General features: G+C 39.7%; 3 protein-coding genes across 6 annotated transcripts in view; 1 reads left to right on the top strand and 2 right to left on the bottom strand.

Moving 5' to 3' along the window:
* Positions 1 to 1,749, bottom strand: part of LATS1 (large tumor suppressor kinase 1) — a 45,517-nt gene extending 43,768 nt beyond the window's left edge. For 3 of the 4 annotated variants that reach the window (XM_079146834.1, XM_079146833.1, XM_079146837.1), the window contains exon 1: positions 1,518 to 1,748. The gene's annotated coding sequence lies outside the window, so the exon portion shown is untranslated. Of the gene's footprint in view, positions 1 to 1,517 lie in introns of all 4 variants that reach the window. The other variant, XM_079146836.1, reaches the window with a different exon arrangement.
* LOC306667022 (uncharacterized protein) lies at positions 1,077 to 21,886 on the top strand (the record flags this gene model as incomplete). Its single annotated transcript, XM_079149247.1, has 5 exons — positions 1,077 to 2,458; positions 4,010 to 4,121; positions 18,849 to 18,971; positions 20,084 to 20,253; positions 21,684 to 21,886. One exon carries the CDS (start codon positions 1,077 to 1,079, stop codon positions 2,142 to 2,144), a length of 1,068 nt encoding a protein of 355 aa, XP_079005373.1. The 3' UTR covers positions 2,145 to 2,458; positions 4,010 to 4,121; positions 18,849 to 18,971; positions 20,084 to 20,253; positions 21,684 to 21,886.
* Positions 7,693 to 25,222, bottom strand: NUP43 (nucleoporin 43). Its single transcript, XM_079146883.1, has 8 exons — positions 24,225 to 25,222; positions 23,798 to 23,920; positions 21,880 to 21,957; positions 20,069 to 20,249; positions 18,456 to 18,591; positions 16,970 to 17,121; positions 13,683 to 13,805; positions 7,693 to 9,192 (listed from the first exon to the last, which is right to left on the bottom strand). The coding sequence occupies exons 1-8, from the start codon at positions 24,342 to 24,344 to the stop codon at positions 8,963 to 8,965; spliced, it is 1,143 nt and encodes a 380-aa protein (XP_079003009.1). The 5' UTR covers positions 24,345 to 25,222; the 3' UTR covers positions 7,693 to 8,962.
* Positions 25,223 to 26,726: the final 1,504 nt, after the last annotated feature.

The following is a 26,726-nucleotide window of genomic DNA, read 5'->3' as shown; positions in this document are numbered from 1 at the left end:
GTCCCCTACTAATGTCAATATCACATCTAAAATAACTAAGGAGAAAAGAGACTGTTCCAAGATTATATGTACATAGAACAAGGATTAACATTAAATCAAAAACAAAACCTCTGCCTATAAGTAAAAGCCAGATATCATACATTAAAAAATGTAGTGGAAGTGTTTAATTATTTTGGGGAGAAGCAAGGCATATTCAATCAATAGGCAATGAAAGAATGTGCCTTTTGCAGCATGTGCTATGAACTAGTTTCTTGCAGTAAATTTATCAGAGGAACACAAGGCTACTTAAAAATCAGTCAAATTTCGCCACTGCAACCTGCCTGTCTACTCATTTAAAGGTAAGAGAAGTTGGGCTCAGTGGTGCAAGTTGTAATCCCAGTGGCTGAGAAGACTGAGGCAGGAGCATCGCAGTTTGAAAGCCAGCCTCAGCAAATGTGAGGCGCTAAGCAACTCAGGGAGACACTGTCTCTAAATAAAATATAAAATAGGGCTGGGGATGTGCTCAATGGCCGAGTACCCCGCCCACCCCCCAAAAAAGGTTAAGAGAAAATCTTGGTTAAGGCAATCACAATCATACGTATCTTAGCAAGGAACATTCATTCCAACTATAATGTCCTACATTTTCTTCCTCATGGAGGAAAACGGATAACCATTTTCAACCTTCAATAAATAGTTCATAAAGGTCTGACAAGTTTCATGATCTCAGGCATTCAGATGCATTTCCAAAATTGGAGTGATAATATTATTTGTGTTATAGATGATACTTATCGCTCACTGCACTCATGAATAAGTTCTAGACGATGACACACATTTTAAGTCATATTTACATGAGTCGACAACCATTCACTTTGTTCCCTTACAAATGACTTTCAATTGAAGAAGTCTGAGAATTGGGTTAAATAAAATCACCCAAGACTCATTCTTGGCGCTCCAAGTTCTGCTTCGAGTTACAATAAACAATGTTCCCGAAACTGTCTTTCCGTCTTCTGTATTTATACACACATTCCTAGTCTATAAAGCCACCGCCATCGCTCCCTCCACTTCCAACAGTGCACAGTGACCTAACGTTGGAGCGTATGGAAGGGGTCCCACGATTTCTTCGAGTTACACCCAAGGACGCGGCCCTCTGCGATTCAAAGAGCGGCAGTGGCTCCTTCGACGCAACCTTCCTTCGGAACCCCCTTTCCCTTCCCTCCCTGCCGAGGTGCGGCGGGGGGCGGCCGCCGCGAGGCCCAGCAAGGCAGGCGCTTCGCAGCCTGACCTGCACGTCCGAGGCCGAAGAGCCTGGGGCTCTTCCTGCAGCACCGGGTGCGGCCAACGCTCGCTTCCCCAGGGCAGGGCTCAGTTCAGGCCAAAGCTACCAGCCAAGTCAGGCCCGGACCCGGCCGGCTCAGCCCGTCCGCGGCAGCCCCTGGACCCCCGCCAGCGGGGATGGGCGTGGGCCCCGGCGGCCACCGCCCGGGCAACGCGGGCTCCGAGAGAGTGAGCCCCACCCGCTAGGCCAGCCCCGGACTTACCTGCAGGGGAGAGCGGGGCTCCCGGACAGCGGCCTCGGGCCGAGGGCCGGCGCCGAGGCGGCGGGGACGCGTCCCAGGGGCCCCGAGTGTCCCGGGTGGCGCAGGGCCTGGAGAGAGGCCGGTGGACTGCCGCGGGCCAGCGCGGCCCGTCGCGGGGGTCGCGGGGACCTGGCTCTCCCTCAGCACCAGGCCGCCGCCGCCGCCGCCATTTTGCCTTCGACTCCGTGTCGCCGCGGCCGCCCTCCGCCGCAGATTTACCGGATGTGCGCATTTCCCGGCGGCGCTTGCGCGGGGGCCGAGGACTGGGGGCTTCGGGCCGCCCGGCCGCCGAGAGCGAGCGCGCCGCCTGCGGTCTCGCCGCGCGGGCGGGTCGCCCGCCGCCCTGCGCGTGAGCGAGCGTCGCCCCACTACGCTCCGCCTGCCGCCACCCGCCGCACCCGCTGGCGTGCGTGGCAGGAGACTCCCCGCCCGAGCCCACTCGGCCTACGCAGTCGCTCCTTCTATCCAATCGAGCTCTTTGGACGGAGAGAGCGGAGACGCGTCTCCGGGAGCTCGAGTCTCAGGAAGAGCATGAGTTGCGCGCAGAAGCCTCGGGTGGACTTCAGGGATCGAGATTCCAGGGCTTGAATAACCTCTGGTTCTGGCCGAGCCCTCCTCCCGCAAGCCTGTGAGCTCCCAGCACCCCTGTGCTGCAGCAGCCCGAGGACACCGCGAGCCGCCGGTCCCTAGCAGAGCAGCTCGTCCGCGCCTTGATTGGAGTAACGGTGACGGTGTGAGAAGAGGGTTTTATTTCTTGTTAAATTGAATTGTAAGTCTGGGATGGAATCATTCAGTCTGTGGTGTTTGAAGATACTGTCCACCCGTTGAAGCAGAAAGCATCTTTGCCAGTTTCGCCTTTTGAAAATAGATACAATTACTGCTTTCAGATATCTCCTTTTGACGTAAATATACTAGACTATGAAAATTAAAAGCCTACTTTTTATCAAGTTAAATTAATTACTGGCTACTGTATCCCTAAGTTCAAATGTGAAAACCCCTGTTGAAGGATTCTATTTCAAGCTGGACACACCTGTAATACCTGGAAGGCTGAGGCCTGAGGATCATAAATTCAAGGCCAGCTGGACAATTTAGTGAGATCCTGTCTTAAAATTTGAAAAAAACAAAAAGGGGTGGGGGTGTAGCTCACTGGTAGAGCTCTTGCCTAACAGTGCAAGGCCCTGGTTTCAACTGCCAGTATGGCAATAAAAAGAAAAACAGTTTCAGCTGGGGATTCACCTCAAAGTTCCCCTTTCAAATAAATTTTAAAATTTTCATAAGCACAGAGTTTGTAGGATGTAGAGCATATGGCTCCAGGTGTGTCACTAAGAAGCCCCACTAGGTTTTATTTTCTTCAACTTGAGGAGTAGGTAACCTATAGAGTGGCTCTTGGCCCCCAAATTGTATGCTATATGTAAAGGTTTTCTTGCCCTGTCCAAAAGGGTTATTTAACTGGAGGAATATACTACCCCCAGAATCTTGTCACTGTTAAGAACCCATGGAACTACTTCACTTAAGCTCTCAATGCTCTGTAAGCCTAAAGGAAAATACCTCCATAAACCATTGTCTTTAGGGAAATTCCTAGGTAATTAAAGGAGTTCAGTAAATTGTTCTGTGCAAGTCTGGAGTCTTATAGCTGTCCGGTAAGGAATGAGAAGAATGAGGAGAGAAGAAATGATCAGGAAAGGAGCTGCAGTTTGTAGCTTAGTCACTGGGTAAAGCACTTGCCTAGCATAGGGAGGCACTGGGTTTGATCCTCAGCACCACATAAAAATAAACAAAATAAAGGTATTATGTCCAACTACAACTAGAAAACAACAAATTTTTTAAATGAGCAAGAGGACTGGGGATACAGCTCAGTTGGTAGAGTGCTTGCCTAGTATGCACAAGGTCCTGGGTTCAATCTCCAGCACCACCAAAAATAAAGATCAGGAAAGAACAGACAAAATGAAAAGTTGTTGGACTGTAGGTGCTGATGGTGATACAAGGCCAGGAAAATGCTTACCTGTGGGTATTGGATGTTTGAGAATGGCTTTGCATTTAAAGGTTTTTGTATTATTGTGATGAAAAAACCCTTGATCCAGCCTACTTAGTTTTAGCTCTTCGATGCTTCAGAGGAATAGGGACTACATGTCATGCATGGGTCACAGATAGTAGAGAGGAACAAAGCAAGTACACATGGAAGAAGTTTGGAAACCAGCCCAGCCCTGAGAACATAAGACCTCCCCAAAATTAATATAATCTTAGGGGAAGACTCTCGTACAGTTCACACAGAAGGAATGGAGAGGTGAATTTCTCCACCTCCTTCTGCCTTCAGGGCAGAAAATCTCAATAAATTACTTTGATTTCTCCACTGACTTTTCTTTGCCCTCCCCTCCCCAATTATTCAGATATTTATATCATTATAGACCCTAGATACTTTATACTTATTTTATTTTGTAGCTCAAATTGTTCAGTTTTGTCCACTAGTGGCTTTTAGTTGGTGTCTGTATCTCTGTCATACCCCACTACAAGATGCTTCAAGCTATGTCGTATTTCCTGCCCCATCCTGGAATCATCACTTCTCTAGTAAGTCCTGGTTTCTTTCATTGCAAAGTGGTATTCAAAACCAAATCTGGGTTCAAGTGTGCTCACTGCTATTGGGTATCATTGCTTCCAGGACTTCTCTAGTTGAGACTTTTTTTTTTTGGTAGTTTAGTTTTACAGGTGTGGGAGCTCAAACCCAGACTTTGTGCATGACTTAAGTTTATTTTATACTATGCAGGGTTTTGATTTGTTGAAGCTTTTATTTTTTTAGTCTAGTATTAATTACAATTTAGCTTCATAAATCCATGGCCTATACAAAAATTAACATTGAGAGTTAATGCATTTGGGATTGAGGTCAGAGGTGCTGTAACCCCTGAGCTACATCCTCAGCTCGTTTATTTCGAGACAGTCTCGCTAAATTGCTGAAGCTGGCTTTGAACTTGTGTTCCTCCGGCCTTAGCCTCCAGAGCCACTAGGACTACATATGTGCTCCATCGTGCCCAGCTGAGTGAATGCATTTCTGATGACTTTGAGTTGTGCTGGTCTGTCACCTATTGTCCACCAAAGTTGTCATGACAGTTTGGAACTGAACGTGAAATTAGGGTTTTGTTTTTTTTTTTTTAGTACTGGGGATTAAACACACATGCTAGGCAAGTACTCTACCACTGAGCTACATCTCTAGCCCTGCATGCTAATTTTTAATTATTATTATTATTTTTTACCTAACCAGTTAGCTTCTAGTTATTCTATTTCCCCACACCCTGAGTGGTTCCCTGCCCTCTTTTTTTTTTAACCTTTAAGGTAGGCAAATGTTACTAGAAATTGTTCTGAAGCTGATGATTCTTACCAGTTGTTTGACATTGCCACATCACATTAATGGTGGTTCAGGATACCAATTAAAGAGTTCAAGTAGTTGCATACTATTTTGTGGTTCGTCTCAGGTTTCATATCTATAAAACATGAGCACTACTCCTGCTTCAGACCTTCTATTAGCATGAGCTAGATATCATATTCATACCATAAGCTTAAATGAAGGATCAATATAATCTATATACTGAACTTAGTTGTTTCTCAGACAAGATTCTGGAATCAATTATTGAAAGAATGTTTCCACTGTGCAATGAAATAGAAGTATTATTTACAAAGGTCAAGGAATTTTTCAGTTATTCCCAACTTTTGATAGGATAATAGCTGTTGCTCAGTTTTCTCAAAATAGCCTTATGAAAAGGATACATGGAGAGACATGTCAATATAGTAGGTTTGTCCATAAATATTTTAATACTTGTAGCCAATTACCAAAGGTTCGTGTGTCACTGATAATTGAGAGGACTCATGCAGAGGGACCAAGACTGTTGGTTCATTTAGCACATCTCCTAACCAACAGGATGAAAGTGTAAAGCATGTTGGGCAACTCTGAAAGTAGCTTCTATAGAAAATTCAAAGGAGATTGTTCTTCCTTATGCTGAAATTTGTCTTAGAACAGTAATAGGTTTATAATAAGGATCAGAAAACCATCTGCATTAACTCAAAAATATGGAAAATGTGCTTAGAAGTTCATGTGTGAAAACTAAGGGATTTAAGTTCAAAGTACTCAGCAATCTAATATGGACTGTAATATTCCAGAAGAATATTGTACCCAGAACAAGGATGACAAGGTTTCTGTCATACTCTCAGCAAGGCAGACACCACCTGGAAAAGCATTCGTTTTTGGAGTAACACTTAAAACAAGTTATTTTTTAAAGGGAAAACAAGATTGTGAGTTCAGTTCAATTACAGTGATTGTTTACTATGAATCATACTGTTAAAAAATGCTAACACAACAGGACATGTGCCCAGTTCTTCTTCTTGTCCAGTAGGGGGAGATAGGCTGCTTAAATTATGCACAATGAGTTTTTGAAGCTGAGAACAATTTAGCTCAGATTGTCTGAAGCAAGAGAAGCCTTTCTGGAGAGATTATGATACCTAAAAGGCCTCCTAGCCAGGTATGGTGGGCAGGCTCAAGAGGCTGAGGCAGGAGAATAGCAAGTTCAAAGCCAGCCTCAGCAAAAACATGCTAAGCAACTCAGTGAGAGACCCTGTCTACATAAAGTACAAAATAGGGCTGGGGATGTGACTCAATGAACTCAGTGCCCCCGAGTTCAATCCCCAGTTAACCACTGCCCCCCCCGCAAGGCATTCTAAAGGAGTCCTAAAAATAGGTGTGATCCAGGAAAAATTGGAAAGGGAACCCTGCCCACAAGGAAACACTAAAAAGGATTAATTAGAAAGGTTTCCCCTTAAGAAGTTACAATGTGTAGTTTTGAATATCTGAATATTTGAGAATTAAATGATTTTTGTAGTTCTTGAGATAAGATTAATGGAAGCAAATTTCAGTTCAGTATATGAAAATTCATTTATTTAGAAAAAAAACCTACATTGAGGCATCACAACATAACGAGAATTCAAACATGACAAAATTGGCAATTGGCTTGCCTCATAACAGGCTCATGTGATCATTAACCCCCATAATTTTACCTTTTACAGGACTGCTTTGGATCTCACCCCCGCACTAAAACCCTGTCACAATTCTGCATCAATTAGAACTTTTTGTTTTGTTTTTAAGTACTGGGCTTTACCACTGAGGCTAATTCCCAGCCTTTTTTATTTTTTATTTTCAGACAGTCCCTTAAGTGGCTCAGGCTGGCCTCCAACTTGGTATTCTTCTGACTCAACTTCCCAAGTTGCTGGGAATTACAAGTGTAAGCTACTGTGCTCAGTTTGGAATATGTTTTTAAGTATAAATTGGATGATAATTTGTTGTGTATTGTGCAGAGGGACCATCACATTTAGGCTGAAGATGCCCTCCAAGGCACCTTTCACCTGATATCGTGTAGCCCTCAAAAGAAATTATTCGATTGATTTCATAAATAAATTGGTAAGTTACCATATTATACTAAGTAAAGTTTATGTTTCTTATTAAAATTGGCAAAACTTGCTGGGCATGGTGGCATGCACTTGTAATCCCAGTTACTTAGGAGGCTGAAACAGACACATGCAAAAAGAAACAAAAATAGGGCTGTGAATTTAAAGTAATTTAAGAGACATGTAATCTACTAGTCTTTATCTGTTGATAAATCAACTATAAAAATGTTCATGAGAAAATCTGAGAAATTAAAACACTGCTTGAATGTTTGATATTAAAGAATAATATATTGAGGGGATGACAATGATATTGTGCTTTTTTTAAAGGAGAGTTTTTTCCCTTCAGACATACACAGTAAATTACAAAGAACATGTTATCTGGAATGTGCTTAAAATGATCCAGGGCAGAGGTGGGTTGTGGGGCGTGAATGACAGCAGAGATGAAGATTGGGTGTATTTCCTGATAACTGTGTGATGAGTACATGGGCTCATTAAATGACTTTATTTTTATGCTTAAAATGTATCACAAAAAAATTTCAGGGGGCTGGATGGGGAACTCACAGTGCTTAGTGTGCATGAAGTCCTAGGTTAAATCCTCAATTCTCCCCCTGCACCAATTGTTTTTCAGATGTATAAAATAATTTATGTATGTAGCACTAGGTATTCAACACGGGGGATGAACCACCAACCTATATCCCCAGGTTTGGCTTGGTTTTGTTTTGTTTTGAGACAGTCTTGGTAAGTTGCACAGGCCTCAAATTTGACTACTACCTCAGTCTCTTGAGTAGCTGGGATTACAGGCATACACTAAATAATTAAATTCAAATGTGATAATTACATATAACATATGAAACCTCAAAATAGAGGAAAATATAGGTAAACATTTATATAAACAGGATAGGGATAGCATGATGCAAAGGTCATAAGGTAAAGAATTTTATAATTGAATCAACCATATATAAAATACCAACTTCTATGAAAAGCCCCATGAATAAAGCCAAAGCTAAATCAAAAGGTACCTGTATCATAGGACCACATGCACAAAAAATCTTCATATATAAAAGGTTAAAAATTAATAAGAAAATGTTAAACTGCCTCAGAAAATAAAAATGTTTAAGAATACAAGCAAATAAAAGTAACAAATTAAATATAGTACTAATCCAACAGTGAGAAGGTGGGAACATGGAATGTAATATGCCATGAAATAAATACACTATAACATACATATTTATACTTTAGAATATTAAGTAGTAGTTCAAAGTGATAGTAACATGTTTACTGCCAGAAAATGTGCATCCAAAGATAACATGTATATTTTCATTTTTATAAAAAAAAAAAAACTTATGGGGCTATGGGTATAGCTCAATGGTAGAGTGCCCGGCATGCACAATGCCTGGGTTCAGTCCCAGCACCACCCATGGATCCACAGAAAATAATAATAAAAATATTTGAACACAACTATAAATTTGTCATTTTTGCTCTACTCATTTTTTCATGAAAAAGCTTATTAAAAGTAGTAAGAAAATAAAATGTAGGAGCAAAGAAAATACCTGCAATAAAAAGAATACACACTGACACTGGCTAAAGCCACCAGGGAGGGGTATCCTCCATATACTGTTGACAAAAATAATAGGTACTCATTGGTGGTTTAATGCTCAATTGGGCACCACCAAAAATGAAGAGTTGGTTCCATAAGGTGTCAATAATTGTCTGTTTGAAGGCGATGTATTCATCTGCACAAGGATCCCTCTGATGTTCTTCCACATGTTCAAAATCTTTTGCCATCAGCAATCTATCAGATTCTGTAACTATTATGGGAATACCGAAGTAACAAAAGCCCAAACTGGGCATTGATGTTAACGATAGTTTACTGATGTGTCCCCTCCAAATATCACATTTTCCAATAATAAAGTTTTGCACAGAAGTTGGAATTCAAAAGGCTAACTATATGTTTAACTTGAAATATTATAATCGCAGTATTTTCATGAAAACAGTTGTCTGGTAACATATATTGCTTCTGCATCAGTTCCACAAACAAGACAAGGACCTAAAACATCCAGACTATTCACAGACAGAGTCCTGTTGGGAAGCAAGCTTGTGATTTCAATACGATCTTTTGCAGGATCAGTGCTGAGCCAGGAACTTATAAGAGATTGGTGAACATTAGCCTGGTTACTAATGGTATGAGACAGAAAAGTACTGGTTCTTCCTCCTGGAAGAAGAAAAAAAGAAAAAAAAAAACTTTTCAAGACTATTTTTATGTTAGTATACATCTAGACCTCTACTAATATTTCAGAAAGATAATGATTCCAACTTGTATTAATTCAAAGAATAATAGGCAGGTAATTCTATTATCACATATTGTCATTTTTAACCAAAGACTTATTCAGTATTATTAAATACTCAAATTTCCAAGGGAAAATATGGATACCTAACTTGAAATCATCATGTAAAGTAAATAATTTACTTTGTTTTTTAATGGGAAGTCTCATGAAGGTGGCAAAAAAGACTTGAGGATAAGTAGAGGAAATATGAGAAAAACCAATCAAAAATGTAGGTAATACACATAAATAAAAACTGGATAACACCAAATAAAGTGTTCACGATAAAGAATTTCTAAATAAGTATTTCCTAAAAATGTATTTTTAAAATATATGTTTCTGTGATTCTAAATGTAATCAATTTGCTTTAGATCTTTTATTCTTACTCTTTTAAGGTAAATGTTCTTAAAAGGAAAACTTTAGAATATGACTAGATCCTATAAACTTTCCTAACAGTGCTGTTGTGCATTTAATACAGAACTAAAGGAAGTAAAGGCAAAATATTTCAATTTCAGCCATTATTTGCAATTTTCATTCTTTTCAACTTTCAGATTACAAAAGGGAAGATTTCATATTCCCTTCCCTCAACACATAGTTGAGTACCTACTATATGCCAGACTCTGTGCTAAGTGCTGGTAATATAAGACAAAATCCTGGATGTCTTGATGCTTAAATTTCAGTAGGTTTAGGGGCTGGGTATGTAGCTTAGAGGCAGAGCACTTGCAGAGCATGTGCCAGGCCCTGGATTGGATCCCCAGGATCACAACTAATAATAATAATAATAATAATGTAATTATTATTATTATTGGTGGGTTTCAACCTTGCTGGTTCTTGAAAGTCCAGCTCTACTTCCTTCTCTGAGGAATCTTAGAAGAAAGCTCTTTTACATTTCTCTCTTCCATCCCAGAACCCTCAGCACTGTGTGTGACATTAGTTTACTATCTTGTTAGATTTCTTTTACCATGATATAACTTTCCATGCTCACTCTCCAGAACTAACAAGAATTTCTCAAGAGGAGGTTGCATATTTTATGTTTGTTTTACGTTTTCACAGTATCTAATATAGACACAAAATGAACAATTTTATTTCCAATCTAACCAAGTTTTCTAATAAAAAGATTTCAAAAACAGTGGAGGAGAAAGGAAATAAAATACAAGTACTTAACAAATCCTTAGATAAATCTGTTAGCTTCTCCATAAATGAAGCTGGAAATTAGCACAGACACGCACATGTTATGTACATTGAATACTTCTCCAGGACTTTTTTTTTGGGGGGGGGGGGGGGGGGGCGTTGCTGAGTTGCTGAGTGGTTGAATCCAGAGGCTTGGGCATGTTAAATACAGTGAGCTACATCCCCAAACTCCTTATCCAGAATTTTTACAGTTAAGTTTTAGAATTTTTTTCCATTATTTTTCTGTTTATTTTGTACTGTGCTCCCAAATATTACATTGCTCTTGAATACTATGCAAATTAACATACAAGTTAAGTATCCCTTATCTTCAATGCTTGGGAACAAAAATGTTCAGGATTTGGGATATTTTTAAAATTTTGGAATACTTTCATATTTAAACTATCTTGAGGTTAAGATCCAAGTCTAAACATGAAATTAACTTATGTTTCATATAAACTCCTACATATAATCGGAAGAGAATTTTATATGATACTTTTAAGTGTGTCTGCATTTCTGGTACCAGAGATTGAACCCAGGGCACTTAACCACTAAGCCACATCCTCAGCTCTTTTTATTTTTTGAGACAGGGTCTCACTAAGTTTTATAGTGTCTCCCTAAATTGCTGAGGCTGGCCTTGAACTTGTGATCCTGCCTCAGCCACCCAAGTCACTAGGATTTCAGATGTGCAGCACCACACCCAGCTGTGCCTACATTTTTCATTATGGTTCAGGAGAATGAACCCAGGGGAGTTTTACCACTGAGCTACATTCCCAGTCTATTTTATCTTTTATTTTGAGACAGGGTCTTGTTAAATTGCCCAGGCTAGTGTCAAACTTGTGATCCTCCTGCCTCAGCCTACTGAGTTGCTGGGACTATAGAGGTATACCCCCTCACCTGGCTAGTGTGCCTGCATTCTGACTATGACCCATCACATGAAGTTAGGTGTGGGATTTTCCACTTGTGGCATCACATTGGCCCTCAAAACGTTTCAGATTTGGGCAGACGCAGTAGCATATACCTGTAATCCCATGTAATCCCAGCTACCAGAGCACCTGAGGTAGGAGGCGTACAAATTTGGGGCCAGCCTCAGCAACTTAGCAAGGTCTTCAGCATCTCAGGGAGACCATGTGTCAAAAATAAAAAGGGCTGCAGATGTAGCTCAGTAGTATAGCACCTCTGGGTTTAAGCCCCACCTCAGGGAAAAATAAATTTCAGATTTTGGAGCATTTCAGATTTCAGGATTAGAGATGTTCACAATTTGGATTATTCAAACCACTGAGATAAGACTCCTTCCTGTGTCCACTTTTCTGCTTCCATTCCTTCCTGCTCTTTGCTTCCTCCTTCCTCATCCCTCGCACAGTCTACTTTCCACAGAAACCAGTGAGGCTTGGAAACATCAGTCCTCTGCAATCAGTCCTTATTGCCCACCATTCCCCTACCCTAGTAGCTGAATGGCAGCCACATCCTCCTTGCTGTGCTGCTGTGCTCTCTCTGCCTCTCAAGTCCTCTGCCTGGAATGTATTCATGTGATTCATACCTTCACTTCTCACAAGTGTCTGCTCAAATGTTATTTCTGCTAAGTGGAATCTCCTAATACTCTAGAGTAGCTCCCCTCACTATTTATTCTTTTATCAGTACATTTGATCCAGCTATTTCCTTTTTTCCTTTCAGACCCTTTTGCTGTGCTCCACTATGGACTGCAAACTCCATTTTCCAGGCTCCCTTGCCACCTGCCTTCCAGTTGGAGCCTACCAATGGAAGGCATTACTGTGGGTGACTGGAAGGTGGAGGAGGGGAAAAGCAACCCCCTTTCTGCTCCAGGATTCTGGCAACAGCAGTGCTGGCAGTAGTTCCAGGCTGGGTTGAAGGGGCACTTTTTTTTTGCTAATCCAGAATCAACTTTAATAGCACTTCCAACAGCATAGCACTTAATGGTATTAATGGTTTCTGATTTCTGGTTATTACCCTTTCTATTTTCACTCCCAACATCCCTTAAATTCCCTTTTGTTTTTCCAGTCCTTCTAACACATGTGAAACCAACTCTTTCTACATTCTGGGTAGTTTAGTTTTTCTGATTGGGCTGTTACTGATATTTTTGGGGGATGTGGGCAGTACTGGGAATTGAATCCAGGGGTGATTTATCACTGAGCTACATATCCTTGGTGTTTTTTATTTTGAGATAGGGTCTTGCTAAGTTGCTGAGGTTGGCCTTGAGCTTGTGATCCTCCTGCTTCAGCCACCTGACTCACTGAGATTACAGGCATGCACATCCTGCCTGGCTATATATTTTTAAAAACTGTCAACTAGAATTTACTCTATATGTATAGAAAAAATTTTTTTCTGCTCCCTATTGTAGGCCCTAACGCACTTAGAGGAGTGCCTACCACATGGTCGGCATTCAATAAAGGTCTGTGAGTGAATGAAGGAATGAACAAATGAACTTTGGAACCACAGGTAAATCTCAAAGTTTGGAAAAGGCAACACAAACAAATAAAAAACCCTGAATACAATTGTATAGTTCTTGGTTGAGCTTTACGCACCACTGATTTTAATCAGGAGACAGGTCCTTTTGAGCCAAGAAGAAACAAATTTCTTAACACATAACAGATCTACTTTCTTCTTGCCTGTACCTTTCCTTGCCAATACAATTATAAGAACGGTCTATCCTACTGCAAGAGGACTCAGTTACAGTCACTCACAAAGAATCCTGGCGGAATATTCAATGAAGTGAGCCAGCTAATAGCATTTTTAGTCATCAGGAGTATAGTAGTAGGTAGCTGGTAATTCAAGATTTAAAGCCCTATGGTATACAAATTTACCCTGAAAAAAGAAAATTAAAACAGTTTGTCATTTGTTAATGTTAAAAATATAAGAATGTGCAATCTAGTATCTAAAGGTATCATAAAATGACACACAAGAATCTTCATTAACAGGTTTTACCTGGGGCTGGGGTTGTAGCTCAGTTTTGGAACACTTGGCTAGCCTGTGTGAGGCACTGGGTTAGATCCTCAGCACCACATAAAAATAAATCAATAAATAAAATAAAGGTAATGTGTCCATTTACAACTAAAAATATTTTTTAAAAAAAGATGTTTTACCTTAGTGATAAAAAAGCTGATAAAAACAACATTGCAAATATATCTTTAAAATTCACCAAGAAAAAAACATTTCATAAAGGAAATTGTCACATAAGGAAGAAAAGATGTTTTACCTTGATGAAAGAGTGACGACTTTTCAGGCACATCTGTGGAGGCATCCCAGTGCCATAAGGATCCATCTTCAGAGCAAGTAAACAGATGATCTGGGTTGGATGGGTGAAAATGAACTTCCCACACTAAGAGATAAAAACCGAGAAATTTATTCCTCTGCAGATCACCTGAATAAAACATTAAAACCCTATCTCCATCTTCCATCAGCCTCCATTACATAACTACAAACCTCATGCATGAAGCCTCAAAGGTTTCAAATTAAAGAAAGACTATAGCTCTCTAATGGTTATAACATGTACCAAGGAAAATGAAGTCAAGTAAATAACCTACTTGGAAACTGGGCCAGAAAATGAATGAAAATCCTAAATCATTTAACCTATTATATTTTTTATAGAAAAGAATGACCTTGGGGAGGTGCCAAAGGATGCAGGTCTAAGGTAGAATGCTAGGCTACCATGCCCAAGGTCCTGGACTCAATTCCCAGTACTACCCAAAACAGAAACCAAAAAACTTCAACCAAGATTGTCTTTCAAAAGATGGTACTTTAAATGATTATCAGTCATGATAAGTAAGTATAATGATGTGAAATACAGCTTGGCACGGTGGAGCACACCTACAATCCCAGTGGCACTGGAGGCTGAGGCAGGAGGATCACAAGTTCAAAACCAGCCTTAGCAACTTAGTGAGGCCCTTATAACTTAGTGAAACCCTGCCTCAAAATAAAAAATAAAAAGGGTTGGGGATGTGGCTCAGTGGTTAAGAGCCCCTGGGTTCAATCCCTGGTACCAAAACAGAACAAAACAAAACAAAAAAAACATGAAATACATAAGAGTGACCATGGAAAATAGTGAAAATAATTTTTTTTTTAAACTAGTAAATTCTCTTATTTTCATTTTCTGTCCTTAGTAGATGAAGGTTACATTACTGAAACGACTGAGAGAGAAAACCATAAAAGAAAGATAAATGCAAATGAATTTCTAACAAGCATAATTCAGTACTGGCTCAAGTCAAGACTCTGGATACTTCTGGTCTACATCACAGAAATAGCAACTAGCTCCTAGCACACCAAAACTTGAAAATGTTCCAAAATGTGGATCCAGTTTCAGATGGAGGAATTTTAAGAAGCCATATTGGGACTGCCACCCCACCCTTCACCCCAACTTGAAACTTTAAGGGAACTTTAGCCATGACTCCCCAGAAAGTTACATAGTCACGCAGACAAAACAGGTACTCTGTGAACAATGGTTCCGAATCTGAGCTAGGTCATTTTAAACAATCAGTATAGAAAGTGAAGTTTGACATGAAAAGAATGACATGTTTGCAAGGTGGCAACCTTCATTCTGACAGTTAACACAATTAAATACATCACACACAAAAAACAGAAGAATGTATTCTAGAGGAGTTCCCATAAAGTACATTCACACTCTTTCGTTAAAACCAAGTGAAAAATAAAAACAAAAGAAAAAACAAAGTGAAACACTTTGAAACAGCCTTGAGAATCATGAGCAGACTGCCCAAATCTACATTTTTATGCATTCACTTTCAAATTAGAAAACAACCCCCTATAAAACATTTGATTTCTAGCTAGGATAAATTCAAAATAAACATTATAATCCACTGCAGTTATGTTCACATTGCTGCCAATTAAAGAGTGCTGATAAGAAGAGAACAAAGGGTCAGGGGATATACCTCAGTGCTGGAGTTCTCTTGTCTAGCATGTGTGAGGCCTTGGGTTCTAATCCTCAGCACCACAAAAGAAAACAAACAAACAAACAAAAAACACAGGCTTGGTGGTGCAACCCTGTAATACCAGTTACTCAGGAGACCAAGGCAGGAAAATCATAAGTTCAAAACCAGCCTCAGCAACTTAGCAAGGCCCTAAACAGCATAGTGAGACCCTGTCCCAAAACTAAAACAGGCTGGGGAGGTGGATCAGTACTTAAATGTCCCTGGGTTCAATTCCTGGTACCAAAAAAGTAGATAAATAATTTTTTTTTAAAAAGGGAGAGAGAGAGAGAGATCAATCTGAATGTTTGTGAGTCTTCCACCAGGTTAGCCAAAATCAGAATGTCTGGGACTGGGGCTGTGGCATAGTAGAGCACTTGCCTAGCACATGTGAGGCACTGAGTTTGATCCTCAGCACCACATTAAAAAATAAATAAATAAAATAAAGGTATTGTGTCTATCTACAATTAAAAAAAAAAAAAATCAGAATGTCTGAAGGCATACCATATTCCTCTTTTAAAACTTTTGTATTCTTAGGCAGAGTTATATACCTTGGAGAGGGAAACAACTTTCTATCCTTTTATCTGCTTTTGATTGATCCTAGGGGTGCTTTACCACTGAGTCACATCCCTAGGCATTTTTTGTGTATTGTTTACAAACAGGTCTCGCTAAGTTGCTTAGGCCTCACAAAGTTACTGAGACTGGCTTTGAACTTGCAATCCTCCTGCCTCAGCCTACGGAGTCACTAGGATTACAGATGTGCAGCACTGCTCCTGGCAATAAGTGATATTTACTTAAACAGAGAAGTTGCCATATTAGCTTTCTTGTACTTTTACTCAAGCAGAATCTAACAGAAACTTCTCTGAATCAGAATTTTAGATATAATATATTTGAATATGACAACAGTTATGTGTTGTTTTTTTAAAAAAAAGATGCAATGATAAATTGAGCACAAGAGATTTTCACATATGAAAAACAACCTCCTGGGCTGGGGAGATAGTTCAACTGGTAGAGTGCTTGCCTCGCAAGCACAAGGCCCTTAGTTCGATCCCCAGTACCAAAAAAAAAAAAAAAAAAAAAACTCTCCATTTGCATAGGAAAAAGGCATTCTTACACACTTAAGTATGACAATATAACTTATTTTTATGGAAAACTATCTGATAAAATGCATTATAGCTTTAAAATTATGCAAAAGGTTTAGCCTATCAATTCTACCTTTAAAAAATTATCCTAAGAAAATAAATGCATAAAGACAAATATCTAAAGATATTTCCTATGGTTCTAGAGCTTAAATATGCTTCAGATTGGGGATGTGGCTCAGTGGTAGAGTACTTACCTAGCATGTGTAAGGCCTCAGGTCCAATCCCCAGTAAACCACCCCCCGTGGCCCCGCCCCCTGCAACACACACAGGTTACATGTCAAAATACAAAGGTATTATTTAAATTTTTACGATTCAGACATTAAAACCTATGATATAAAATAATCTATGTATACCATGATGCCAAGGTGCTTATGTCACATAATTCACATAATAAAAACTTTCTACATCTCCACAATACTTACTTTCAGCTTCATGAGCCTTTAGCAGAGATACGGGCATAGTACCTTGTCTAACATCCCAAATACTTAGCATTCCATCCTGGCCACCAGTAGCTACAACATGCTGCTGGTTGGGATGTCTGTCAACACAGTGAAGTGGCACTCGATCACCAGTCCTTTTGTGGGAGATACAAATATATCAAATACGTGGTAAAGGACAATTCTTGTGTAACGCAAACATTTTTTTCTAACAACTATGAGTCTATGATAGTTATATGGCTGGAGCTACCATGTGTTAATGATGCCAACCTGGATGTGGTGGTGCATACCTGTAATCCCATAGACTTGGGAGGCTAAGGTAGAGAATCACAAATTTGATGCTAGCCTCCGCAGTTTGGTGAGATCCTGACTACAATTTGAAAGGTAAAAATGGCTAGGGATGTGGCTTAGTGGTAAAGCACCCTGGGGTTCAATCCCAGTGCCAAGATTAGAGATATAGCTCAGTTGTAGAATACTTGCCTAAGAAACATAAGGCTGAGAGTTCAACCCCCAGTACCACAAAAACAAACAAAAAACTTAATGCCAAAAAAGAAACAAGATTAAAATATTTATAAATAGTAAAAAAATTATAGGCCAAAATTATTCATTCTCTCTTCAATGTGGAAATGTGGGTAAGATGGTAAGATGTACAAAACTCATTTCCATTTTTTTTAGGTTTTAAAAAAATCTATCAATATACTCAAATATTCCTTACTCCTATTTTTTAAATTCTTATTTTAAATAACTTTTTTTCAGTCTGACACAATCCATTTTCTTAAGAGAGCAGTGAATGTTGCACACCTAGAAGTGGGGATTTCTGTTCAGAAAAATATTTTGGATTGTTTTTCCCCTCCAAAACATCTAAAGTGTATTTTACCTCTTATTGATAAAATCATTTGGTGAACAGAAATAAGGTCTCCAATAAATAATATAAACTTCAAGAAGATAAAGGCTCTGAATCGATACAAGAAATATTTACAAATGAAGCATAACAAATATCAAGCCCATCACATAATACTTGCTTTGTCAAATTTAATTAGGAATCCCTACCTTAAATGCAACAGAGGAGAACATAAGTGAAATAAGGCAGACTCAGAAAATCATATTTGGAAGCTAGAGCAAAGTAAGGGGAAAAAAGTGGGGACAGCTCAGATATTATAAGGATAGAGGGAAGATCAATGGATTAAAAGGAGATTGAGGGGGAAGGAAAAGAACAGAAAAGGGAGAAAACATGGAGTAAACAGGACAAAACTATACCATGTGAATATGTAAATAAACCACAATGAATTTCACCTCTATGTATATCTATAAAGCACCAATTAAAAACAAATAAATAAAGAGAATAGTGGTACAGCTCCCCTGAGTTCTATTCTGGTACTGAAGGAAAAAAAGGGTTTTAAAGACACTTGCTATAACCAATTGAACAAACTGATTTTGCAATTCATTACTTAAAAAACAAATCAAAACTTACAATGATAATATCTGAGAAGGTTCATTTCCTTGTTGTCTGAAGTCCCATATTTTTAACTGTCCAATTGAATTTACTGTAAGTATCTCAGGAGTTCGAAGAAAGGTTACAGCATGGAGTGTACTGCTATCTGCATTGTCTACAAATTTACAAAATGGCAGTGTGTTAATAGACCCCTTTTACCGAAGAAAATTTTTAAATTGCATTGCATCTATTTATCAAAATATTAGAAATGAAATTTCCAGTCATAATTTAAGTTCTATGGAAAAATGCACAGTAATACACATGTTCAGGCAGATTCTCCTCAGACAGAAAACATCGCTCACTGGACATCTGAACTGTTTTCTAAATGGACAGCTGAGTTTTCAGGTACTCCTTTCTTTATTTTCCCTCAAGATTGTTACCCTGAAGACGGTGATAACAAGAGCTAAACCTTAGGCTGATTTCCCCACAGCCATGGAAGTGACTTCTCTGTCACAAAGGCAATGCATGCATGTTGGGGTTACCGTCACCTCTTCTGTAAGTTGTAACCAAACAAACACTTAAGTTCTTTAATTTGTACCATTCCTCCAAATAAAGAAATCAGGTACCCCTCCCCCAAAAAAACTATTACCCTGAATTTCTGAGATAGATGTTCAAACTCCTCTATATTCAGTCTTATTTCCCACTAGTCCTTGATGCAAAGCTCCATTGGGCCAAAGCCAGTGATCCAACAGAGCTCAATCTGACCTTGTATTATATATACTGCTGACACATCTCAAATCTATTCACCCTCATTAGCTTCTTCTTTTGCCATGAAGTCCTTCCTCACTGTTACAATGGTCCTTTTCTTAGGTGTCCTAGAATATTTAGAATTTACGGAACATAACTTAATATATACTTTGAGTCCTGTTTTGTGCCACTCCTTTACATTGCCACCTGGCAACAGTCCTTAACCAGCAGCAAGTGATGCAACTGAAAACTGAAAATCACAATAAACAACACACAAAACTGATTCCTGGTTCAATTCCTAGAGATTCTAATCCAAAAGGCCTAGGGCAGTGGACTATTATAAACCTCAGCAGGCAAGGTGTGAAGCAGTGTTTATAAATGCTACACTAGACACATCCTTCTAAAGCATGACACTGAGCATATTGCTCCCTTGTTCAAAAACTTAAAATGGCACCTTGATGTTTCACCCCAAAAATGGTTCTACATTCAAGATTCTTTGCAAACTGGCCCTAATTTACCTTTTGGATCTCATCTTCCATGTCTCCTATAAAATACTAACGCCAGGACAAACTATACTTTTCGTACAGCTTTACCCTGCCTCCATGCTGTTGCCACTGTCTACTACTGTCATCTTTTAGAATTACTTATCATCTGCAACCTAGATTGTCATCTGCTTGTTGATTCTTTATTTGATAATCCCTTCTAGCTGCCCCCACAAAGAGCAATGACAACAAAAGAACCCATTTCTCTCTCTTCTGTAGTCAATCATTCACTCTGTCCTTGACCAAGGGATTCTGCCTTGTACATTTTTAATACTCCCCAAACACTTAGCCCTCTGTTTACTGTGCATTTTATGTATTCAATTACTGTATGATGGAAAAGAGAAATACAATGACTTTTCTTACCTATCGTTCTTACAGGTTCCTTGTGATCAACTCTAAAGAGATTTATTCGACCATCCTCTCCAACCGTGACAATTTCTGGGTTGTCACACACAATGCCTGTACATGGGGCACTGCTATAGGAAGGACTGCCAGGCCCTGTGTGGTAGTGGGCTGTTGTCCACTGCTGGTTGACTGACAGAGTCTAGGTATGAGAAATGAGGATACTTTTAATCAAAGTTTTAAAGAACAGCATTCTTCCTCAAGAGTATTTTAAAATTCTATCTCACACCTTTCTAGAAAAAGAATAACTTTTTTTTTGGTAGAGTCTTAATGTCCAAAAACTATTAGAAGCTCTGTACACAATGAATTAGACTCACAAGATGTCCAATAATGTGATATAGTCATCTCAAACCAAAGAAATGATTTTCAGGAATCAAGCAGTTCAATGTTCGAAAGCAATTATTTAAATTCTTCTTTTTTTCCTTGGTATTGGGGATCAAACTCAGGGCCTCACATATGGCAGACAAGCACTCTACCACTAAGCTACATCCTGAGCTCTTTTTATTTTTTACTTTGAGACAGGTCTTGCTAAGTTTCCTGAGTAGCTCAGATTAAAGGCACATGACACTGTGCCCAGCTGACTCTTGAAATTCTTTTGGAAATGATCTTCTACATAAGATCTACTGAATCTTATTCTTAAATAAATCTCTACAGCTTTTTAAAACATGACAAGTTCTGGGTCTTACATTTACTAGGCATACCTATTAGTAAAGTGACATTTTTTAGTCCCCAAACTCTTCCAGCAACTTAAAATTGTGTTACTACCACTGAGGCTGTCTTAAAGAACTCTACCAATATGATAGCAAGTTAAAGGTAAGCCTTGTTAAGTTCAAGGCCTGCTTCTGGTTTTGACCCCTAGTACTACAAAAAAACATTGCCCTTAACATCATGCTCTAAAGGTCAGCACCACGGGGCTTTGGACACAAGAAAAGCATTGAAAAAAAGTCAAATCTTCATGTAGTGAATCCTCTCTTCTAATGAAGAACTGGGTTCTAAACACAGAAGCAAAGTAGTTCTTCCTTATGTTTTTTAAGCTAAAAAGTGCTTTCTTCAAAAGACTAGAACAGGACCTTAAAAAGGAAGAATTAACAGGACAACTGCCTAGAATATCATATTGGTGGATCTGATTAACAGAACTTTCCAGGTGTGGTAGCACATGCATATAATCTTGGTAGCTCAAGAGACTGAAGTAGTAGGACCTTAAATTTAAGTTCAGTCTGGGCCTGACTCAAAATAAGATAAAAAGGACTGGGGGTTTAGCTCAATGGTAGAATGGTCATGGACACACACACACATTCAAATTCTCTCTCTCTCTCTCTCTCTCTTATATATACTTTTTTCCCCCTTTTTTAAGAAATGTTCAATTTCCACACAAGCATAGACAAACATGGTTCCAGACTTCTCTCACCAAAAAGCAGGTAATAGGGGGCTAAGGTAGTGGTAGATCAAATGCTTAGCATACCTGAGGCCTTGGGTTCAATCCCTAGCACTAAATAATAAAAATAATAATACTAAAAGTGGGTAATACAGTGATGCTTTTTCCCTTTCTGAAAAATGTTCTCACTTCATTTCCTAGGGTGATCTCAAACTCCTGGGCTCAACAGATCCTCCTGCCTCAGCCTCCAGAGTAGCTGGAACTACAGGCACATGCCATTACACCCAGCTCCCTTCATGTTTTAACAAGGCATTATTTGTGTCATTATTAAACACAATCTTCTTTAAGTCTCTTAAAAACAAAATACAAACTTTATTTTCAAATAAAAGTTCTTTACCTGGTTATTTGGATGATGGAGAAAAACTGTTACACATCCTGTTGATGAAGCAGCTACAATTCTTTCCTGGTCAAAAAACTAAACAGAAAATTCCAGTTTGTTATAAATCCAGAAACAGCAGTAGGGAGAAAGTCTATTATTCAATTCAATTAGTAGTAAACCCTAACTATAATTTTAAAAAGCAAACAGCCTATAAACTCTAAGCAAATAAAATGTGTTAATAAATCTAAAAGTCAAAACTGCTATGCAGGTAAAAGTATTTTCATAGAGAATTAATAATAAGAGCCAGAAGCAGTGGTACATGCCTCTAATCTCAGCAACTGGACAGGCTAAGGCAGGAGGATCATGAATTCAAAGTTAGTCTCAGCAATTTAGTGAGATAATGTCTCAAAAAATAATTAAAAACAAAAACAAACAACGCCCCCCCCTCCCCCAGTGATAAAGCACCACAGGTTCAATCCCCAGTAACAAAAAAGAAAAAGTAATAGTAATTTTTTCTAAGCTCACTCACCTAAAATACATATAATTTTTTACCACAACAATGCAAATTTAAGGGCTGGGGAGATAGCTCAGTCAGTAGAGTGCTTGCCTTGCAAGCATAAGGCCCTGGGTTCGATCCCCAGCACTGCAAAAAAAAAAAAATATATATATATATATATATATATTTGGGCTGGGGATATAGCTCAGTTGGTAGAGTACTTGCCTTGCAAGCACAAGGCCCTGGGTTCAATCCCCAGTACCACAAAAAACAACAACAACAACAAAAAAAAAAACAATGCAAATTTAGGAAAGTATCATTCCTAGGGCTAGTAATGTGTTTACAGAGTAAAACACAAGGACTGAAGTAATGAAGACCTGGATCTGAATTTTTTTTTCTTTTTTAAGACAGTGTCTTTGTATTGCCTAGGCTGATCTCAAACTTCTGGGCTCAAGTGTTCCTCCTGCCTCAGCCTCCCAAGTAGCTGGGACTACAAGCACCTACCACCACATCCAGTTTTGAAAACTTAATTTCAAACCCACAATTTACTATTGGTTTAGAGATGTTTTTTAGAGAACTCCAGTTCTCAGGCTGGGGATGTAGCTCAGTGGTAGAGCTCTTGTCTGACATGCACAAGGCCCTGAGTTTGATGCCCAGCACCACACACATACACACACACAAAGAGAATTTTAAGTTCTCTAAGTTTTCATAATCCTTTAAAACAGGAGTACTAATGTGTACTTAAGGAGCTGTTAGGAGAATTCAAAAATCAATTCCATATAAACTTCCCTGCACATTATTTGACACATAGTATATGCTTCAAAGATTTTGCCCTCTGTTTTCTTATTGGTAAAAGGGAATAACAAGCTGGGCATAATGTTAGCTGCTCAGGAGGGTAAGGGGAGGATCTGGAGTTCAAAGCCAGCCTCAGCAACTCAGGGAGACCCTGTCTCTAAATAAAATATCAAAAGGACTGGGGATGTGGCATAGTGGTAAAGCACCCCTGGGTTCCATCCCTGGTACAAAAAAAAAAAAAAAAAGGAACCAGAAATAACAATATCTGAGGGCTGGGGATATAGCTCGGTGGTAGAGCACTTGCCTAGTATGTGCAAGACTCGGGGTTCAATCTCCAGCACCTCACTGTAACAAAAACACAGAAAACAAACCAATACTTGATTTGCGGAAATGCGATGCAAATCGCGTTAACTTATATAAAGCTCTCAAAACATTGCTTGGCACATAGTAGATGGACAATTTTTAAACTTAGAACTGAACCTACAATTCCCTTTCCCAGTTCTGATCCTGCCGCAACGTGGCTAAATTGTGCTGGCAAGTCATATTCACCAGGAGTGAGACTAGACAAACTTTAAGATCCCCTGCATTTCTAGATGTATTACTCTCAGTTTTTAAAGTTATCTTTTGGGTGCAATAAAGATTCACCTGTAAATCCATGACATCACCATGGTGTTTGATATCACACAATAATTGATGGTCTCCTTCGAATCCTCCATCAGAATCCAAGTTCCCAAAATCTCCAATAGACCACAATGAAACATAATTTTCCTGCAAAGGAGAAAGTTTAATCTTCAGATAACGTAAACGTCAATTATAGGAAAGTAAAATTCATATTACTTTCAGCGAACCTTGCCTCAAAAGCACCCCACACAATGGTATGGTAAGAATTTACAATACAAGGAAATGCAAGGCTCGATGGCTCTAAACTACAAGGCATCTGACCCGCGACGCGGGCTCGGGGGACAGAGAAGAGCGAAAGGAGCTAGAAGGTGAGAGTCCGCACGCTGGCGGCCCTGGACACCGAACCGGAAAAGGGAGAAAGCGCGGGCTCCGCCTCCGGGAGTGGTGGTACCTCGTTGTCCCAAGAGCCGGTAGCGAAGGTTTCTGCCGTCTGCAGGCTTCCCGGAGGCACTGGTCGCCAGCGGGTTTTGCTGATCTTCTGAGATACAAACTTGGCATAAATTTCCTCCATGCTGAAGGCAGTCGCAGCAAATACTGCAAGAAGCACTACGCGCGCCTCTCAGCCCCGCCCCTTCCCGCGGAGCCCTGATTGGATGGACTATCATGAGGGAGACGGTGGCTGCAGGGAGCCAATTCTCGTCAGAAGTTTTCGTGGGCACTGCCCCCACCTGAGTTGAAGGAACCTGTGAAGCCCACCCTCAGAGAAGTGGCTTTAAACAAAGGCGAACGGACCTACGCCCTTGTGCAGTAAGACCTGCAAAAAATCTGCAAAATCAATATGGGAACACTGACACAATGTATTTTTGCAATAATTGCACAATATGTAACAAAGAGCTAAAACAAAAACATTGCAATCACATTGTACCACACCTAAGCATCCAGTTGTACATCGCTGCACATAGAAAACAATTCAAAAATCCTTAAGTTCTCATAGAAATACCTCGACTAACATACAATCTTATCATCCTAAACCTTTTCCTCTTTGTCTCCCAAACAGATTCTTTGTTTCAAAATTAATATGCATACTGTCAGAGACTGGAGTTGGGATTCTAAAGAAACTAATTTTAGTTTTGACACTCATTTCCTTCTTGCTTTTCTTTGGTCAATTCACTTATGTGTTGTTTGGCGATATCTACTATCCAACAGTCCAGAAAATCATGCTTTTGGTTCCCTCTGTGCTGTTGGTAATGCCTCTAACGACATTCCATCCCTCTCTACTTCTCAGAATCCTGCCCATTCTGCAAGGATCAGTTCCTTCCTATTCCTTTTCCTGTCAATACCAGCCCATAATAATCTAAATAAACACAGCACTTGCACTTGCTATCTAGACCATTTCTGCCCTCTGTTGCTCCATTTCCTTTGATGTAGACCTCCTCCCTCATTAAATTGTAAATCCTACTGACTTACTCATGTCATTTTTTGTACTAGGGATTGAACATGGGGGCACTTTAGTCCTGAGCAACATTCCCAGCCTATTTATTTATTTATTTATTTATTTATTTATTTATTTATTTATTTTGAGACAGGGTCTTGCTAAATTGCTGAGGTTGGCTTCAAATTTTCAATTCTGCCTCAGCTTCCCGAGTCAGTGGGATTACAGGCCTATGCCACCATGTCCAGAAATTTATTTACACTATAGGTATTTCTTCTTTACACTATAGGTATTTATAACTGCACATTGGTTGCTTCCTTCCCTCCCCACCCCCCCCCACCCCCACTTTGTTTGCAGTACTGGGGATTGAACCCAAGAATCCTTACCACCATGCTACATCTGTAGCCTTTTTCATTTTTTGGGATAGGATACTGCCTCAGCCTCCCCAACAGCTGGAATGACAAGTGAGCATCAAGACACCCAGATCTTGGTTTTATTTATTTAGATACCAGGAATTGAACCCAGGGGCACTTAGCCACTGAATCACATTTCTAGCCCCCTTTTTAAATTTTAAGACATGGTCTCACAAAGTTGCTTAGGGCCTCACTAAATTACTGAGGCTAACTTTGAACTTGTGATCCTCCTGCCTCAAACTCCTGAACTGCTGGGATTACAGGCGGGAACCACCATGCCCAGCCTTGTTTTAGTTTGATATTGGTTAGTGTAACTTCACAAGAACTACATGTATGGAAGCACTGCATGTAAAGGAGCTCCTTCTAAATCAGTTCCCAAGAGTGCTATCAAGTTCCTATAAAAAACTCAAATCACTGAACCAGGTTCATTTTGCCTGCTGTGCAGTATGCCAATCATGGACAAGATGAATTTTGTAAAAGGTTTACTCCCTAGGTAACTAAGTCCCAGGAGATAAAAGAGCCTCTTGGATTGAGGTTATTTGTAGATTGAGGTGGGGAAAGATGATTGGGTCAAGCTTCATCAACTGTTCCAATTTTGGCCACACATCACAGATGTTATCTGTATTTAACTAAAAGCAAGTAACTAAGAGCTGGTGAACCAGTTTCAGTCTAGCAGAACAAGTAACTAAAAGCAGGTGAAGTCTTATTCAGCTACTAAGTTTCATTTATGGTCACAGAATCCCATAAAATAATAGCATATATTTTTAATTGGGAACAGGTTGAGTGTCACATTTGACAAAATCTGGTACAAAAGAGGATTTGGAAGTTGCCGCTAACATGGTAGCATTGATACCTTGAAAGCCATTTCCTTCTTAAAAGCCTACTGGAATGCAGGATGGCTGGGTTCTGTCAGTATCAGTTCTAATTGGGACTCAGCAATTTGGATGCGCACGCAATGTTGGCTGTCAGCTTCTCACTCATGGTCCTGCAGAGCTGATAGCAATAAAGTTGGTGCCCAGTCTAAGAGTGGAATTTGTGAGTCTTAATTAGCTGAAAAGTCACGCGTGCATTGGGAGAATAACACGTTCACCACAAGACACCGTTATAT

Source organism: Sciurus vulgaris, assembly GCF_902686455.1.
Source record: "Sciurus vulgaris genome assembly, chromosome: 7".
NCBI classification, from domain to species: Eukaryota; Metazoa; Chordata; class Mammalia; order Rodentia; family Sciuridae; genus Sciurus; species Sciurus vulgaris.
The sequence above is the reverse complement of the archived record's forward strand: the minus strand, read 5'-3'. Positions and strand labels throughout refer to the sequence as shown.